The 18,839-nt window shown below is 50.4% G+C and overlaps 1 protein-coding gene across 1 annotated transcript; it reads right to left on the reverse strand.

The window, feature by feature from the left end:
• Positions 1-5,404: 5,404 nt before the first annotated feature.
• Mthfsd (methenyltetrahydrofolate synthetase domain containing) lies at positions 5,405-15,216 on the reverse strand. The gene is given in 11 exon segments (XM_038313287.1): positions 5,405-6,551; positions 8,966-9,000; positions 9,003-9,090; positions 9,864-9,976; positions 10,819-10,909; positions 12,665-12,712; positions 12,714-12,809; positions 13,908-13,978; positions 13,981-13,996; positions 15,114-15,131; positions 15,133-15,216. Coding segments are annotated over 11 exon segments (1,068 nt in total). The 5' UTR covers positions 15,178-15,216; the 3' UTR covers positions 5,405-6,104.
• Positions 15,217-18,839: the final 3,623 nt, after the last annotated feature.

Below are 18,839 nucleotides of genomic sequence, written 5' to 3' on the forward strand. Positions count from 1 at the left end.
CCAGCCAGTTCTGGCCTGAGACCCTGATCCAGAAAGCTGCTCCTACCGGTGGGATTATCCGACCTGCAGGTGGGAGCAATGTTGGAGTTACCCACAGCTCAGGGCCTCAAGACCGGCGCTTACGGCTTCCAACCACCAAAGTATTGCTCATCCACACCACCCAGGCGCATGTCGGCTCCCATTGCAGCCGTCGTGATTTATGGCCCTGGAAAAATAAAGGGCTCCATTCACAGGAGGCAGCCCTGCCTCCGCGAGGAAAGGAGCACAGCTCCCCACTTAAGTCTGCTTGTCTGCACATCTCTGCGGTTCCCAGTAAAAATCTTGGGTGACCCAGACTCTCTGGGGCTTGGCACTGTGGCGGGATAAGAAGATGAATGGAGGGATCCAGGGTCCTTGGGACCTGCAGTGTTGCCCACAGGAGACCAGAGAGGCAGGGGCCACAACCTAGAGGTGAGAAGGTTGGGAGATGCAGGATGGAGCCAGCGCGGTGGGTGACCCTGACACCCATGCCATAGACCCAAGTCCATTTATCCTCTGCTGTGGAAAGAGCGAGGTCACCTCACAGGGGAGGCTGATTTTTCTCTCCTGACAAATGGCCCCAACTTGAGCCTACTCACTGGGGGTAAAGAGCAACTTGGCTGTGCTCCTGGGACCTCAGCTGGCTGAGGAACCCGTATCTGTGATGATGATCATGGTAAACCCTCTATCTACTCTTGTGAACTGCTGTTCTTCAGAGGAAGTGTTGATCTATACTTTAACGTATGTTTTACATGTGCCTATCATTATCTGTGACAATAAGTGAAACTGCATGATTGGTTACTGAGGAAGCAAACACCTGCCCCAAGTTTAGTGGCTCAAAACATTCAAGTCACCTCCCTCATGAAGTTACAGGGATGCTTCAGTGAGCCCAGTAAGGGCTCCTCCCCCTGGCCTGGGATCCCTTCCAAAAATGGCACACCGTCCCAACAGTGCTGGGTGTGTGTGGTCCTCTCCACAGGGCAGCCCAGCATCATGACTGCGTGGAGCTGGCCCCCAGGTGACTAGTCAAATGTGGAGTGACTTTAGCCAGTTTGGGGAGGTTTCTGGAGGGGTGGGGGAGAACTGAAGCACTTCCTGGGAAGATGCACCAAGCTCTCTGGACACTTCTAGTCCTTGGGAGAATAGAAGAGAGCTCTCCTCTATCCCCCAACTGCAGGAAAAGGGAGTTCAGAGTTTAAGAAAGGCCAGGGGGATAGACTAAAGACTGCTGAGGACCATGGACTGGGTGTCACCTACATGTCAGCCCTATACATGGGTCCTATGAAGGAAGGCACTACCCACTAAAGAGTGCTAAGAATCACTGGTTGGGTGCCACCCTCATGTCAGCCTATTTATTTATTTATTTGTTTATTTATTTATTATGTATACAATATTCTGTCTGTGTGTATGCCTGCAGGCCAGAAGAGGGCACCAGACCACATTAGAGATGGTTATGAGCCACCATATGGTTGCTAGGAATTGAACTCAGGACCTTTGGAAGAGCAGGCAATGCTCTTAACCTCTGAGCCATCTCTCCAGCCCCCTCATGTCAGCCTTTATACATGGGTCCTATGAAAGATCTACTTTGCAGAAAGGCTCTGATATTTTGAAATTTGAAGCTGAGTATGGTGGGAGACAGAGGCAGGTAGATCTCTGAGTTTGAGGGTAGCCTGGTCTATATAGCAGTTCTAGGCTAGTCAGTGCTATGCAGAGACCTGCCTCAAAAAAACAAAACAAAACAAAACAAAACAAAACCAGAGCCAGGGGCAGTGACATGCTTTTAATCCCAGCATTCTGGAAGCAGAGAAAGATGGATCTCAAGAGTTTGAGGCCAGCATTGTCTACAGAGTTCCAGAACAGTCAGGGCCACCACGCAGAGACCCTGTCTCAAAAAACAAAACAGATCCAAAAATAAATAAATATTGATGTTCTCTTTGTTTTATGTTCTATTTAGTGTGCTAGTGATGGAGTTCAGGTAAGATACAAACACAGCTGCCTCCTTCATCACTTTTGCCAGGGGCTGGGGTCGTGAGAACAGGAACCTCAGAGGCAGCATCACACATGGGCTAACTGTCCAGGATCATGCATGTGAGGAGCGGGATGGGGTGGGGGTGGATTCAAGCCCAGGTGATGGGACCTAGGAGGCAGCATTGGGCCAGGACTAGCAGGCGAGCCTGCACATTGACTGCTTCTACAAAGACGGAAAACTTCACCTTGGAGCACAGAAGACCATTAGGCCTGTGTCTTTTAAAAATGTATTTCCATTTGCTTGGCCATCCAGAGTGTTAGGATAGACTATGGGTGTCTGTCATGGGTGTCTATGGACAAACGTGCTTCCTCTGTGACAGCTAGTTTTACACCAACTTGACAGAAACCGGAATGGGTTTGGAAGAGGAGACCTCAACTGAGGAAATGTCCCCACCAGACTGGCCTGTGGGCAAGTTTCTGGTGCATTTTGATTGATGACTAATGGGGGGGGGGTCACTGTGGGCAGTGCCATCTTAGATTGCTAGTTCTGGGTTCTACAAGCAGGTTTAGCAACCATGAGGGTAAGCCAGTAAGCAATCCTTCTCCATGGTTTCTGCACCAGCTCTCCTGAATTCCTCTGATGACAGACCATGACATGGAAGTGAGCTGAAACGGCTCCTTTCTTCCCCAAGCTGCTTTTAGCTATGGTGCCTTATTACAGCACAGAAACCCTAAGATAAGCCTTAGGCTCAGCAACCTCTTCTCTTGATGTGGGAGGGTCTTCTGTTTGAGTTGATTTCATTGGTTAATAAAGAAACTGCCTTGGCCCATTTGATAGGCCAGCCCTTAGGTGGGTGGAGTAGACAGAACAGAAGGCTGGGAAGAAGGGAAGTTAGACAGACCTCTCTCTCTGAGTCAGATGCCATGAAGCCAGCCACCAGGTCAGACATGCTGAATCTTTCCCGGTAAGCGAACACCTTATGGTGCTAAACAGATTACTAAATATGGGTTAAAGCAAGAGAGTTAGCCAGTAAGAGGCTGAAACTAATTGGCCAGGCAGTGTTTAAATGAATACAGTTTGTGTGTTGTTATTTTGGGGCATAAGCTAGCCAGGCAGCCGGGAGCCAGGTGGGATGAAAAGCAGGCCTGCCCGCAGCTCTCACTACATTCTCTGGCATTCTACCCTTCAAGCCACCACTGCACTCTTCAGAATGACTGCAGCTGCTCTGGCCTCTCCTCCTGGGGCATCCTGGCTTCTGTATTAAGTGTGGCTTCACTATGCCTGCATAACAGGAAGGGATGCCACCAGCATCACCTGGAAATTTGGACCTCATAACCTCAAACCTCATCTCCAAGCCAGGGCCTAGAATCACCTAGAAACCAGCACTGAGAGGTCTGCCACTGCCTTTTGGCTCCTCTGCCAGCCCACTTCATCCCGTTCCCATGTGTGTGTGTGCATGTGGAGCAGTCCAGAGGTCAACCTCTGCTGTTCTCTGCTCTTGCTGCTGTCAGTCCCCAAGTATTTGCTTGCTGCTCAGTTCCCTGAGGAGCTTCTGCTAGGATCTGGTTGGACATGCTGGAACTGAGGAATATCTCTGTGATCTGCAACCACTTTCTGTAAAACTCATTTCACCTATAGGAGTCTGAGCTGGTCATCAGTCATGGTCCCAGCTACTTCTGAGTTTTACTGCTGTTGCTGTGTGTGTGCATTTGAGTGTGTGCTGTGTGCTCAGTACCCAGAGGTCTGACGAGGTCTCAGATCCCTGCAGGTGAAGCTACAGGTGCTCGTGAGCTTTGTGACGTGGCAGCTGAACTCAGGTCTTCTGGAAGGCTCTTAACAACTGAACATCTCTCTAGTCCCTGCTGTCACATTTCTAAAAGCCTAGTTATAACAGGTGCTGGGAAAGCCACCTTCCTGCATTAGCTAGTTTCTCAGCACTGTGAAGATGCCCAGAAAGGTTTGGCTCAGCTTCAGGTATCAGTCCGAGTCATGGCAGGAGGCTGAGACTCTGTTCTCATCAGAACAGCCAGGATGCAGGGCAAGCACACACAGGCAGAGGCCAGTGTGCTGGCTAGTTTTATGTCAACTTGACACAGGCTAGAGTTATCTGAGCGGGAACCTCAACTGAGAAAATGGCTCCAGAAGAGTGGGCTGCAGGCAAGCCTGTAGAGCATTTTCTTAGGGATTCATGTGGTAGGGCCAGACCATCGCAGGTGGGGTCATCCCTGGGCTGGAGGTCTTGGATGCTATAAAGAAAGCAGGCTGAGGAGCAAGCAAGCAAGCAGCACCCCTCATGACCTCTGCACCAGCTCCTGCCTCCAGGTTCCTGCCCTGCTTGAGTTCCTACCCTCACTGTTTTTGATGATCAATTATTGTATCAAACTCTGAGTAAAATAAACCCTTTCCTCCCTCGGCTGCTTTTGATCGTGGTGTTTCATCACAGCAGCAGTAATCCTAAGAGTCGGGGTGAGAGCCAGTCCAAAGGACCAATTTCTTCTAAACAGCCCAAATACCATGTGGGTGGGTAAGAGGGAGGGGCCCAGAATCATGCAGCAACACTCACAGCGTCTTTGCCACAACAGCACCCCACAAGAGTTCTGCCCACTGTTTACTATGTGCCACACAATCACAATGACAAAGAATGCAATGACTTGGTCACCTGTGGTCAACCAGCCATCTGGGGAACCAGACTCAAAGGTATCCCGAGAAAGGCTACGGCCTGCAGCATCATCCACCATGGCTGAGACTGAGGGCACCGGGGGCTTCAGTGTTGATGCCACTTTAACACAAGGCACACGTGGCTCAGACTGTGTGTCAACACATCTGGATTATTCTGGCCACAAGTAACAAGAGGCCCACACCATCTGGGTGACCTGAGTGACTGGAGTCAGGCGTGGCTGCTTTTGGGGTGAGGGTCATCTCCCCATTTCCCAGCTCTGATGGACAGCTCACATAACATGGGACTTCCTGAGTTGCTCATGCCCTGCTGGTCTGGGAAAAAGCTCCGGGCTGCTAACCTGCAGCCACTGTCCTGTGGGGAACATCCATGATAAGAAGGGACACAAAGGGCAGGCGAGGATCCAAATGCAGGCAGAGCTCTGGGAAAAAGCAGAGTGGGGAAAGGAAGGGATGGCGAATGGTTGTGCTGGGAAGGAGCGGAGGGAAGGCCAGGCCAGCAGGTGCAAGGCCAGAGGTCAGCGCAGCTCAAGGCCCGCTTCCCACAGCCACTCTTCATAGCACCTGGGACAACCTGGAAGGGTGGTTACTGAACTAGCCCTAAGTGACCACGGCTAGGTCCCTGCAAGGAGTTGTGTGTCACCGGATTTTTTTTTCCTAGGCCTGCCCTTCTGGGGCAAAGGGCAATGTTAATGGACACTGGAAGACCCACTGGTAAAAACCAGAAACTGCTCAAGCATGCACATGATAAATGCTTATTTTCTGCGCCTTGGAAAGCACAGGCAAATGCCACACACACACACACCCCTCCCACCCCCGCCATTCCCACCGAGGGACAAGCAAGGTCCTGAGCCTGTGGAGTTAAAGCTGTGCCGCCTGGGTAGACATTATCACATACGTGCACAAGTGGACTTCCCATTCTCCGGGTGCAGAGCCCCTTACCCACCCCTGTTCTGCTGGACTGCGGCTCTGCTGCCTGCCCTCGATCCCTGCCCGGCCTCTTCTCTGTGGGTCTGTGTTCACTTTCTCTCCTATCCTAAATCAGGTCTCCATTCTCTACCTTCTGCACCCAGAGGGCATATCACACAGACCTCATAACCAGAACCAGAACTAGAATGGGTCAGAATGAGTCAGAGTTTGTGGTATTCTGAGAGTAGTGATATGCTGCTCACCAAACATCCCTATGCATTAGGAAAGTGTGGCCTCTTCCCAGGAGGAACAGAGCCTATGCCTCACACAGCAGCAGGCCCCCATCAATAGCAAACTATCACACGTCAGAGACATTCCAACAAGAGATGGCATAGCTCTTCCCTTGGGGGCTGCTCACCAGGTCATGTATCCCTCTGCTGCCCGTAGGCCCCCATCAATAGCAAACTATCAAACGTCAGAGACATTCCAACAAGAGATGGCATAGCTCTTCCCTTGGGGGCTGCTCACCAGGTCATGTATCCCTCTGCTGCCCCAGTGCCACCCTCAAGGTGTTGGCACCTAGATGTAGGCCCTGGAGGCGGGAGGCGGCCTGCTGGGCAGCAGCTGAGTCAGCATAGTGTAGAATGGCCCTGTGCTGTGGCCCCTGCCAGGTAAGCCTCAGGGGCACTGCCCCCAGCTCCTGGAGGGCACTCTTCAGTTCACGCACGCGAGCATTGGAGGGCAGGTTTCCCACGTACACAGTGGCAGCTGGTTGGGTGTCCACCTCATGCAAGGGGCTTCGGGACCCTCCTAGGGAAGCTGCTTTTGACTGCGGTACATCTCGGGGTCTCCTCATGGTGCTTGGAGCTGGGTGCTGGCTTCCAGGCTCAGCTTGAAGAGTGACATCCTTTCCGGCCCGCTTCTCTCGCTCACGGAGGATCCTGAGCACTGGGATTTTCGTAAGCATCTCACAGCTGACCTGAAAAAGACAGTGACCTCAGTTGGAGTCTTGGGGTGACCAGGGGGTAGTCACACCAAGGCCACACCCACACACTCAGGAGGGACTCTGGTAACACACCACACCATATGACTGAAAGGGTGCTGAAGGCCCCAGCGCGGTCTATGGGGAGGTAGGTAAGACTCCACTGCACGTTTAATTTTATTTATTTCTCTGATACTGGGGGTGAAGCACACGGCCTCACACGGCTAGACAAGTCTTCCACCACTAGGCTACAGCCAAGCCATTCTTTTTTTATTTTTTGTTTTTTTCAAGACAGGGTTTCTTTGTAGCTTTGGAGCCTGTCTTGGAACTAGCTCTTGTAGACCAGGCTGGCCTCAAACTCACAGAGATCCACCTGCCTCTACCTCCCAAGTGCTGGGATTAAAGGTGTGCGCCACCACCGCCCAGCCAGCCATTTCTTTTTATTTATAGAAAAGGCCTCATAATATTGCCTGGACATCAAACTTGCCATCCTCCTGCCTCAGCATCCAGAGTGCCCAGATGATAAACCTGCAACACAAAGCCAGGCCTGGATTTCCATTCCTATAGAAAGTCACCAGCCTGCAGCTCAGCTCCGATCCCACAGCAGCCTAAATGAAACCCTGACACTCTGACGTCCTCCAGACTTTCCCTTCATGTGCCACAGCAGGGTGGAATGGGCCTCTATCTTCCCGTCCCAGCCACAGGGTCCTTTACAAGCCTAGGAGCATCTCTTGGGTCACACTGATGGCCTGGCCCTACACACTGCCAGGCAGGTCTGACACTAAGCACGACTCATGCAGCATTCTCTAGCAGTGGGCCACCAGGTTGTTAAATGAACAACTTGCTGAACTCAGCATCAGCCTGTGGTCCTACCAAGTTGGTATAGTTGGCTGCAAACATCCCAACAACCTTCAGAGGCAGTGGAAGGCAGATCACCATGTGAGCAGTGTGCCTTGGAGGAGGAGGAGCCAAGTGCCTGATCCGTGTATACAAACATGGCTGGAAGCATGTGGACCAACAGCAGCCAGTTTGCCAGTGGGATGCCTGGCCTGAGCTGGCAGATCAGCCTGATCAGTAAAACCTGCAGGGGGCCAGGAAGCAGACCTGTTCAGTCCTTTCTGACACTTCTCATCCATCAGAGGCAAGGTTTTCTTTAACTTTGGAGGCAGAAAACTGGTAAACAAGTAGTTACTGAGAGAACAGCCACGGCTCCAAGACAGGGTTTTTTTGTGTGTGTGTGGGGGGGGGGGTTGTTTTTGTAGTTGATACTGCTGTTTGTTTTTTTGAGAGTCTCACTCTAGCCTGGAACTCACTTTGTAGTCCAGGCTGGCCTTGAACTCACAGAGATCCACCTGCTTCTTCCTCCCGAGTGCTGGGATTTAAAGTGTGCACCACTATGCCCAGCTCAAGGCAGGGTTTCTACAGCATACACATTGATCAGCACTCAGGCTCTGGGTTCCTTTTCTACGAAGCCGAGCAGCACAGGAGCTGAGCTGTGAGGATGGCATCTCCTGGTGCTCAGGCTACTATGGAGCCAGGCACCACTCCTCTCGGGAACAGCCTGTTTTGAGTAGGGAGTCATGCCACCCAGCATGGCTTGGCTCACTTCTCCACAAGTCCCAACAACATTGGCTCTGCCATTTCCCCACAGCTTACTTTTGGGCTAGCAGAATGGGTTGATGTCGCTGTCCACGCTGAGGGGATTCTGTTTTTACTAGCTGGCAATTAGGAATGGTCATTACGTTTTATCAATGTGCCACATGAAATGAAAGCTCTACTTGTTAATCAAACAGAAAACAACATTTTTATGCTCCATCCTCCAAAAATTCCATCCTCCAAAAATTTCAACTCAGATTTGCTTTTCATGTGTCAATTACCTAGAAGTTTGCAATCCTTTGTGGAGGGTGGCAGTGTAGCTTGTAATCCTGGCTACTTGAGAGGCCTAGGCAGTGAAGCTTGCCTCCAAAATAAAAATTAGCAAAGGACTGGGAGGTAGCTCATTAGCAGTGCTTGCCCAAATCACAAGGCTGTAAGTCCAACCCCACAGAACTGCAAAACCAACAAACTATAAAAACATTCAGGGTGTGGTGGCATACACCCTGAGGAATGACACCCAAGGCTCACCTCTGGCCTCCACACGTGCACATATATGAACACAAATGCACACACACACACACACACACACACACACACACGAAAAACTAGCAAAGGCACCACAGTGAAGTGATCCTCCATGACTGCTTCCTAGGTAATTCTAGGCCTCAGCCTGAAGACATTACTTGGAGCTACACCATTCAAAGTTCCAGGTAGTGCTGATGTCCAGCCACACAGGACAGCAGACAATGGCCAGGCCATATGAGGAACACTGATGGCCACTACAGTAGGCTATGTCAGCCACAGTAATAACTCACCTTGGACCAGATGATCCCTGTTGGCTTGGGCGTGCACAGCCTGTAGCAATGACCCTGGTCGGAGTGATGATGTAGTCAACGGTGAGATCGTGGTCTTCTAGAAGAGCCTCAGGAATGTCAACGACCTGAACAAAGTAAGGCGCTGACTAGTCAGGTGACAGCAGGGCCCGGAAGGAACTGAGCAACTGGATGGATGATCTCCAGTGCAGGAGACCCAGGGCCCTCATCCATCAACACTGCTAATAGCACAACCCAAGAACAGGTGCTGTGGCATGCTGCCTTAACTATGGAAATACATGTTACATTTGTTTATGTTGTGGAATATTTTAACTTTAACTGGGCAAAGATGTGTTACATTTGTTTACGCTACATTTGTTTAATGATGTAAAGATGTGTTACAATTGTTTCTGCTACATTTATTTAATCATGTAAAGATGTGTTACTGCTTTACCTTGTCTGCCTAAGGCACCTGATTAGTCTAATAAAAAGCTGAATGGCCAACAGCTAGGCAGTACAGAAATAGGCAGGGCTGGTGGGTGGAGAGAATAAGTATGAGGAGGAACCTAGGCTCAAGAGGACAGAGGAGAGAGAAGGAAGAACGAGGGAGAAAGAGAGAGAGACGCTGGGGCCAACCAATCAGGTAGCCACTAACCAGACATGGAAGAAGCAGGAAAAATAGGACATAAAGAGTGAAAAAAAAGATAAACTGAGGCAACACATAGATGAAGAGAAACAGGTTAAATTAAATTATAAAGCTAGTGGGACAAGCATACGAAAAGGCTGAGCATTCATAACTAATAATAAGTCTCCATGTGCCTGAACGAATAGGTGTCTCTGTCAGTCTTCCCTCTCCCAGAGCTGCTGAGGGGCACCAATGATAGAATCTGGCAGGACATACCTGGCAGTCATGGACAATGGTGACGACTGGAGTCCCCTTGTGGACAGCTCCCATCGACACCATCATGGCGTACTCAAGATCGGCATAGCCTTCTCCCTTCCCAATTCTCCAGCCTAAGAGACAAGGCAGGGCACAGCAGAAGTAGGTTCCTATCAGGCCTCAGTGGAAAGGATGGGGTCTCAGTGTTCCTGTTGTCCCAGCAAGCCACAAATGGCCCCGAACACTGAAAGTGCACAGTGAGTTCTAGCTATGTCACCAAGACACAGTGAAAAGCAGTGAGAGAGGCCAAGTGCGGTGGGGCAGCTGCACCAGCACGCAGAGGCTGAGGTGGGAGGGTGGAAAGCTAACGTCAAGTTCTGAAATCAAAACCCGAAAGCCACAAAAGGTTGGCAGGTGAAGACAGAGAACAGAGTTCTGCTTTGAAGGGCAGGTGTCTGATCTCCTGCCTGAGAAAAGAGAATCCAGAAGCAAAGGGGAGGCCAGGCTCAGTGGGGCTGCACGGTCACAGGCCTGAGAGAGGAAGACTGATCTGAGGTCAGCGTGGGACATACAACAACACTGACTTTAAAGGCATGGGAGAGATTACGGCTCACTATCGGCCTGCTCAAAGTTCAAGCTGGATAATCCCAACATGTGCAGGGGACAGGAAGAGGGGTGCTGGGGCCCCTGTGAGCCCCTGTGACTGTGTCACCTGTCAACTTGACAGAAGCTAGGGTCACCAGGGAGACAGGCCTCCGCGAATGCCTGTGCAGACTATCCAGACTGCATTAGTTGAGGCGCAGGCCTTGTGCACTCTTCTGTGGTACCTGGGAGACTCTGGTCTGACTAAAACAGAACAAAGCCTATACAAGTGGCCAGTGAGTGGCTGGGGTCAGGCACGCAGGGCAGAATGACTGGCAGGGGAGAGCGCATAGGGCAGCCTTCAGAACACCTGGACAGCCTGTCTCTAGTTTACCTTTCTCAGACACAGCAACAGATCCCACCACAATTAAATCCACGAGGACACTGGAGTCCAAGCCCACAGGGACACTGAAGTTCCGCACGCCCTATAAAGGGAAACGGGAGCTGAGCCGTTGTCTTAGCGCAGTCAGAGTAGATGTGACTCCCACGCTACCCTAGGGACAGCCAGTCCAGAAACAATTTGAGAGAGTGTTTTCTACAGTTCTTACCCCAGGAAGAGGGACAGAGGGAACGAACCACACAAAGTCACAGAACACTAATGCCAAAAGAGCACCATAGGTAAATCAGGTGGGAGCCACACACAACCGGGCCAGGCCCCATTGAGTCTCAGGAGCTTCAGGTTCCTCATGGCACAGGGACACCAAGACGAAACATTAGAAATGGGGGCACAGGACACGGTCAGTACCCCGCATGGCCATCGCTTCAGGCAGGGCAACTCTCGTTTCTGGATATGTACCCCCAGTGGAACCCCACCCATCCTGACGATCAGAGGCCTGGATAGAAGGTGTGAGGGGACTGCCCTTGTGGAGCAGGTCAGAGACCTAGCAAGTCTCTTCTGGGATCAGTGTACGGCCTGGGTCTCCCTGGAGCACGTCACAGTGCATGCCCGAAGCACCCACCCTGTGGCAGCCTTACGCTGTCCCTCTCGGTGGCCATGAAAATAGGCTCCTCACTGCCTAAGTTGAGGCCCAGGACTGACCACTGCCCTGTCGCTGAGAATCCTGAGCTGCAGGCTTGGGATTGGCCCAGAACTACAATTTTATCTTACTTTTCATCCTTTTATTCTTTTTTCCATTTTCTTCAGTGGTGGGCAGAATCTGGGGTTTTGTACGTGCTGGGGAAGAGCTCTAATGAGCTATGTTCCACCCCCACCACAATTCCTTTTAATATTTCTTCTGAAATGTAGTCTTGCTGTAACACAAGGCAGGTTCGGATCAGCAATCTCCTCTCCCCACCTTCCCCAGCAGCTGGTTTCAGATGTGCACCACCAAATTCGGTCCTCTCCAACTTGCTCCTCTATACACATGTATTTTATCTTTATAGCATACTGTACATGTTTTTGTAAACCATAGCCAATTTTTTCAATAAGTTATCAGAAAATAAAAAGTCATTCAATATTTACATATTAGACTCAAGGTAAAATCCCTTTAAAAGGGATAAGTAAAATCACATGGCATTTATGGTTTTTTTTAAAAAAAATTATTGATTTATTATGTACAGTGTTCTGCCTGCATGCGTACCTAACACCCAGAAAGAGGGCACCAGATCTCATTATAGATGGTAGTGAGCGACCATGTGGTTGCTGGGAATTGAACTCAGGACCTCTGGAAGGACGGTCAGTGTTCTTAACTGCTGAGCCATCTCTCCAGCCCTACGTTTATGGTTCTTTAAAAAGCTATCAAATGTGATTTAACGTAAGACGCAAATCCTGGTTCTCTAACACATCAATGAATTTACAGAATCTAGTTTAGCTGTGAAGTGTCTGATGACATGCAATCACTCTCCTGTCAGGAGTTACAACTGATGGGTGCTTTACAGCCTGCTTGGCAAAGAGGGTGCATCCTGCCCATTCACTGCTTCATCTAAACAGGCGGGAGCAAGCACAGGCGCAGACCAAATCTACCACAAGAGGGCACCAGAGTGCCCCGTGCTGGGTCTCACCTGCCCTAGAACAAGCATTTCTAACCAGCCAAACTATCTGTTCGGGTATCTACGGCACAGGCAGAACTGGTAAATACTTAACAGAGCTCTCATGGCTCTGTGTAACTTCATGAATTCTATTTCATGGTGCGATGACTCACGAGGGCAGTCTCCCAGGGTGGACGCTTCTAATCACTCACCTGGGAGGTGGCACATTTCCTCAGTATGTCTTTAGTGGCTCCAGGAGGGTGGTGTGATCTTATTAAACAGCCCTGTCCTCAGTCGTGGAGTTGGGACCAGCAGTGTCTTTTGCTCTTTGCGGGAAAAGACAATCAATTTCACAGCGCGGTGCATGTTTTCCCCATGAACAAAGGAACTAAGGAACACCTGAGCATGGCTGGGCTCCTTCCCCTCTCATGCTGTTTCCTGAGGGCCACAGAGTGACCCATCCCTGGTGTCCTCCTCCACATCAGCAACAGCTCCCTCCCCCTGCTCCCTGCTGTGCTCCCCTGCGGTGGTGGGGTGTCAGTCTAGTTCAAATACCATCTCACTGCCTGGGAGGGGAGGTCAACACTCCTGCGCTTCCAGGCAGCCTCCTTGAGTCTCGGGCCCAGAGTAGGAGCTGCCTCACTGCTCTCCTCAGCACAGAGGCCTTATGGACTCCTTACCGCACAATGTCCTGCACAGCTGAGGCTTCTGCCATGTAATGGGACAGCAATGGGGGACCAGCAAGTCACTCCATGGCCTCTGGCCATCCCAGGTTGATTTCCAAAGCTCCATGCCCGACATTCAGTGCCAAAGCAGCAGCAGCCTTGGTTCGGCAGAGCTAGGTCAGTCATCACATTGCCTGTGCCACTCAGGGATATGTGTGGCTCAGCCTGTATTCACTTCGTCTGCACTGGTTATTATAACTGCTTAGAGCTATGAGCATTAAAATGCACACCAAGCTCTCGTCTCATACTACATGAGATGATATAAAGTAGTTGAATGAACTGACGGGGGTGCTTCTCTTTTCTTTGAAAAGTGGTCTACACATTTGTTTTCTGTTTATGTTTTTTGAGACAGGGTTTCTCTGTGTTGCTCTGGCTAGCCTGGGAACTCCCTCTGCTCTGTAGACTAAATGGCCTTGTACTCACAGAGATCTGCCTGCCCCCGGCCTCCCTTGCGCTGGGATTGAAGGTGTACACCACCATCACTTAACACAGATTCAGATTTCTAACTGAGGAGTTTTTGCTTTAAGGAATTAGAATATTAAAGACGACAGTGACAGATAGGCTGCTGTGAGCTGCAGGTCACCTGGAGACACGGCATGCAGCATGCGCTCAGCAGTCACCTAGAGACATGGCATGCGGCATGCACTCAGCAGTCACCTGGAGTGGGGAGCGCTCCTGACTGAGGGCACCTTGGGAACATGTAGTTACCTGCAGGGCAGCAACCGGACACCTTCAGGGGCTTATCAGGGTCCACTTTCACTTCCCGTGTCCCAGCAAAGACGTCCAGGTCTTTGATGCTTTGCAAGCCAGGTAAGACCCCTAGGTAGGCAAAAACAGCGCTGCACTCACCTCCAGCACGAGGAAGCGGGCGTGTCTCTGAGGAGCATCGGGGTTGACTTTTAATGGTTCTCGCCACCCTGAAAGCGGGCAGGTGTGGGGAAATGCTCTGCAGCATGAGAAGCACCTGTGTAAACGTGGCTGCATGTCACCCTTGGGGACGTGGGCCAAGTACGGCCTAGGCATCACAGCCCTGCATCCACCCAGACACAGGAACCCATATTCCCCCAAGGAGACTTCAGAAAGAACAGAGGATGGAAAGGAACTAAGCCAGAATTCAAGTTTTTAGTGTAATTGTTTGTTTGTTTTTATTTTTTAAAGATATTTACTTTATGCTCTACTGACTTTATGGCAGAAGAGGGCATCAGCTCTCATTACAGAGGGTTGTGAGTCACCATGCGGTTGCTGGGAACTGAACTCAGGACCTCTGAAAAGCAGCCAGTTCTCTTAACCACCGAGCCCTCTCTCCAGCCCCAGAACTCAGTTTTTAAGGAAAGAAAACTCTAAAAGAGCGCAGAAAAGCTGAAGGGTTTCCACAGAAAAGCGGAGCTAATGTAAGCAGCATCAGTTAAGGAGCGGGATGCCTGGAGAGGCCTCTCCTTCGCCTGCTCCCTTCACTCCAGAGCCCATGAGCTCATCTGTGTTCTCTGCCCTCTGCACTTTCCACTGCTGGGATGGCCAGCTTAGACCAGGCTCCTGGATCACACTGCCTCTTTCAGGCAAACTATTTTCCGTGTAAAACTATCGGCAATTGTCACCTTGGGTTAGGAAACGGCGCGAGGGCTTCTGTCACATGACGCTTCTCTGGGCACGAAAGGCTGGGCTTCCCTCTGGGGTTTGCATAAGCTCCGCATAAGTGGCTGAGGGAGGCCAGCTCTGTGAAAAGCTCTGGTAGCAGCTATAGTGCAACCTCCACTCCCACAGAGAGGCTGTGCCCCACTGGGTAATGAAGGGGAAGGTGTCCAAACCAAAGAGCCCTCCAGGCCCTCTTGGATTCTGCCTCTGCTCAACTGCGCCTCAAGGACCAATCCTACCAGAAAGTGACATGATTCTCAGGGATAACTTCATCCCCTTATACAACCCAGAAACATCTCCATACCTTAAAGTTCGGAATCCTGCTGATGCACAGGTCGGGGGAAGTCAGCTAAATCAGGTGATTCCATATAGTCCCAAATGTGTTCACGGATACCTTGCTTGGAGACACCTACGACAACAAAGGACTGTGACTTACTGATAAAAAAAAACCATCCCACAGTGCATGTGGCCACTTGTATACCTGCTCTTGTGACAATATCTGCACAGGAGTTTGGGTCCCCGCCAGACCAGCTTAAGGTGCCAAGTCTTTCTTTAGGTCAAATGGAAATATTTGTTTCCCCTCAAACTCCCTCACCAGTTGGGAGAAGAGACTCCAACTTGTCCTAGGAACGGGAGCATGCCGTGAAACCTAGCTGTGAAGTCATTTGCATTGTCTTCCGGGTACCAGGGACGCAGCATACTTAGCCATCATCTACTGATAAGCTACACAACACCTTTTGGAGGCAAGGTGACACTGTGTTGCACAGATGGGCCTTGAACCTCACACGGCTCTTGGCTTCCGCCTCCCAAGTAGCAAGAGTTGGAGTGTGGACCACCAGGTTTGGCTAGAATGCAGTCTTGATTATTTAGGGGTGCAGAGTGGTCAAACTCAGGGTTCTGAGTGTGTTAAGCAAGCACACCATCACCGAGTCACCCCCCAACCCTGCCTAGTGTATAGTATTTTATCTTTCTTTTTTAAAGATTTATTACATACGTGTGCCCACATTTGTTTACCGTGTTATGTGCACCACCAGCAACTGCGGGGGGGTGGGGGGCGTAAGCACGCAGGTGCCAACGGAGGCCGGGGGATCAGAGGGCATTGGGTCCTTTCTCTTGGAACTGCGAGTTGTGAGCTATCTCATATGCTTGCTGGGATTGATCTCCGTTCTCTGTAAGAGCATCAAGCGCCACAGAGATCTCTCTAGCCCCATATTTGGTCCTTTGTAATTTCGTGGCATTACAGACGCGTTTCAAGGGCAGAACCCCACTGACGGGCAAGTGGAAGCTTTCCAAAACTTTCGCTGCTTGATGCGTACGCTTCCTCGTTTACAATACTTTGTATCGCAGGTTGTGAAGGCGCTGCGCGGTGTTCCCGGCTGAACGATCCCCTCCACTCCCCCTACCCACCCAGGCTCAGGCTATTTTAAACGCGTCGAGCCCGGCTGGGTGAGGGCTGGACTGACTCTTCCCTCGCGCTGTCAGCCTGGCCATCATAGCCGTAACAGGCCAGGTCGCATCCGCCACACGCCACGTTCGGACCACCAGGACTTTTGGGCAGTCCATGCCTTGCTTTCCCCCATTGCCCACCGTACTCCTCACCCGCCAGCGCCTCCATGGCTAACTCACGTCACAGCGCGACGCCTCTCACGGTGACGTCAAACGCCTGCGCGTCACACTGCGCCTGCGCACTGAGGCTAGATGGGCTCGGGGCACACGCATGCGCAGGCCACGCAGCGGATGGGGTTCCTGCTTTGGGTCCCAGTTGTCTATCTTTTGAGCTTGCTGAACGCTGCAGATGCACCCAACACATACATTTATTTATTTGTTTGTTTATTTTACTATTTATTTGTATAAGTGCTATGTCTTCATGCAGGCTAGAAGAAGGAATATGATCCCGTTACAGATGGTTGTGAGCCACCATGTGGGTGCTTGGAATTGAATTTAGGGCCTTTGGAAGAGCAGTCATGTGTTCTTAACTGCTGAGCCATCTCTCCAGCCTGCCTCAGTGATTTTGAGGCCGCCGCTGGAGCCGCCTTAGAACGAGGATGCCTGGGACACATATACACACACGTATGCATTTGTATTTCGTGGAACATATATAACGCATATAGGGCTGACAAAATGGCCTAGCCGGGAAAGGTGCTTGCTGCCAAGCCTAACAAATTTCATTTCCAGGACCCATTGTAAGAGATGGGTATTGGGTTCAGGATCCCCAAGACCAAGTTCTCAGCACAAAGGAGGTTTATTTGCTACAGGAGGAAAGAATGGGGGCGCAGGGACTAAAGAGGTAAAGATGGGAGATAAAGGGAGAAGGGGAAGGAAACAAGTAGGAATATTTGTGGAGGGGCAGGAGAAACAAAGGATTGCCTCTATATAGAAAGACAGCTGGGGCATATAGGAAAATGGTGATTTGTAAGGTACAAGGGGGACTCCATGTTAGGATGAGATGTTTAATTTTAATTGGGCATGTTAATTAGGTGAGCTGAAGGCTAGACCTCGGTGGTCAGCCTTAGGAGGAGGAAGTATCCAAGTGAGGAAATAGACCTTGGTGGCTAGCTTTAGGAATGTAAGCTCATGGTTTTTAGCAAGGCAGAGGGGATGGGGAGATGGGCAAGCCTGCCAGAGCCATGTTTGCCTCGCTCAAGCTATCTGGAGTCCCTCACCCACATAGTTGAAGGAAAAAAAACGACTCCCTAGAGTTATCCTCCTGACTTCCACAGACTGTGCTGTATCATGAGTCCATACACAGATACCATTAGCACACATACTAATACATGGAACATACATATTCATGTATATGCAAGTATGTGGTATGTGTCGACCATCTTGTGTGTACATCTGTAGAGACATTGCTCGAAAGTCAAAGGAAACCTATGTACAGGAGTGGATCTGAGACTGAGGACACCCGTTGGGATTTCCAGCTCCCTGTGTCTCTGGACAAAGAACTGTCCTAGGGGCACGTGGTTAGACACAGAAATAAATGCTGTTTAGAAAAGAAAAACACTCCTGAAGTGAAATAAGGAGAGTAGTAAGGTGGGGACAGCCAGAAGCTCAAAAGTGTTGGGCCTGAAGGCTCCTGACTCCTCGTGGGTCACTTACAGAGACCCACTCACGACTTTGTCCAGGAATCTTTTTTTTTTTTGGAGGTGGGGGTTCTCTGTGTAACAGCCCTGGCTGTCCAGGAACTCCCTCTGTAGACCAGGTTGGCCTGGAACTCACAGAGTGATAGGATTAAAGGCAAATCAGGTGGCCTCTTTCATAGGGTGTGTCTGTGTGTCCTTGAGCACACCTATGTTTCTGGAAGTCAGGGGCAGCCTCAGGCTCTTTTCTGGTTGGTTGGTTTTTGGTTTATTTTGTTTTGTTCTGTTGTTTTGTTTTGTTTTGAGATAGGATTTCTCTGGCTGTCTTTTTTTTTTTGAGATAGGATTTCTCTGGCTGTCCTGGAGCTCACTTTATAGACCAGGCTGCCCTCAAACTCAATGAGAATGCCTGCTTCTGCCTCCCAAGTGCTGAGATAAAAGGTGTGTGTCACTACTACCTGGCACTTTTTCTTCTTTAATTACTATAGCTGTACCTGCTGGCTTCTTGCTGTGTGTTTAAAGGTGGCAAAAAAATAAAACCCCCCAAATTGGCTGGTTCCCAATGCAAGGAGGAGTGGAGGGGCCTTAAAAGGCGACCGAAGCTGCTCAGTGTTTGCATGTAGTTGTATACTGTGTGTTTGGAACATCTGAGTGGCTAAGGATGTCAGTTCAGGTCTGTGGTGGCTTCCCAGCTCCTAGCCACCCCAGCCTCTGATGGAGGGTTCTGTTGTGGTTTTTTGCTTGTTTGTAGCTGAACTTCATTTGCACCTAGATGAAATTAGGCTCCCATGAACCCTCTTTGTGACACGTGACCTCAAGGCTGATTCCTAGCTGGTTAGAGTTTGTTAGCACTCTGCCCTTGCTGCCTACAGATCACCAGAACAGTGCATTTTTTTTCTTTTGGAGATAGGTACGTACTGTGCAGCCCAGGAAGCTGGCCTTTTTTTTTT

This window comes from Arvicola amphibius, chromosome 15 (assembly GCF_903992535.2).
Source record: "Arvicola amphibius chromosome 15, mArvAmp1.2, whole genome shotgun sequence".
NCBI classification, from domain to species: Eukaryota; Metazoa; Chordata; class Mammalia; order Rodentia; family Cricetidae; genus Arvicola; species Arvicola amphibius.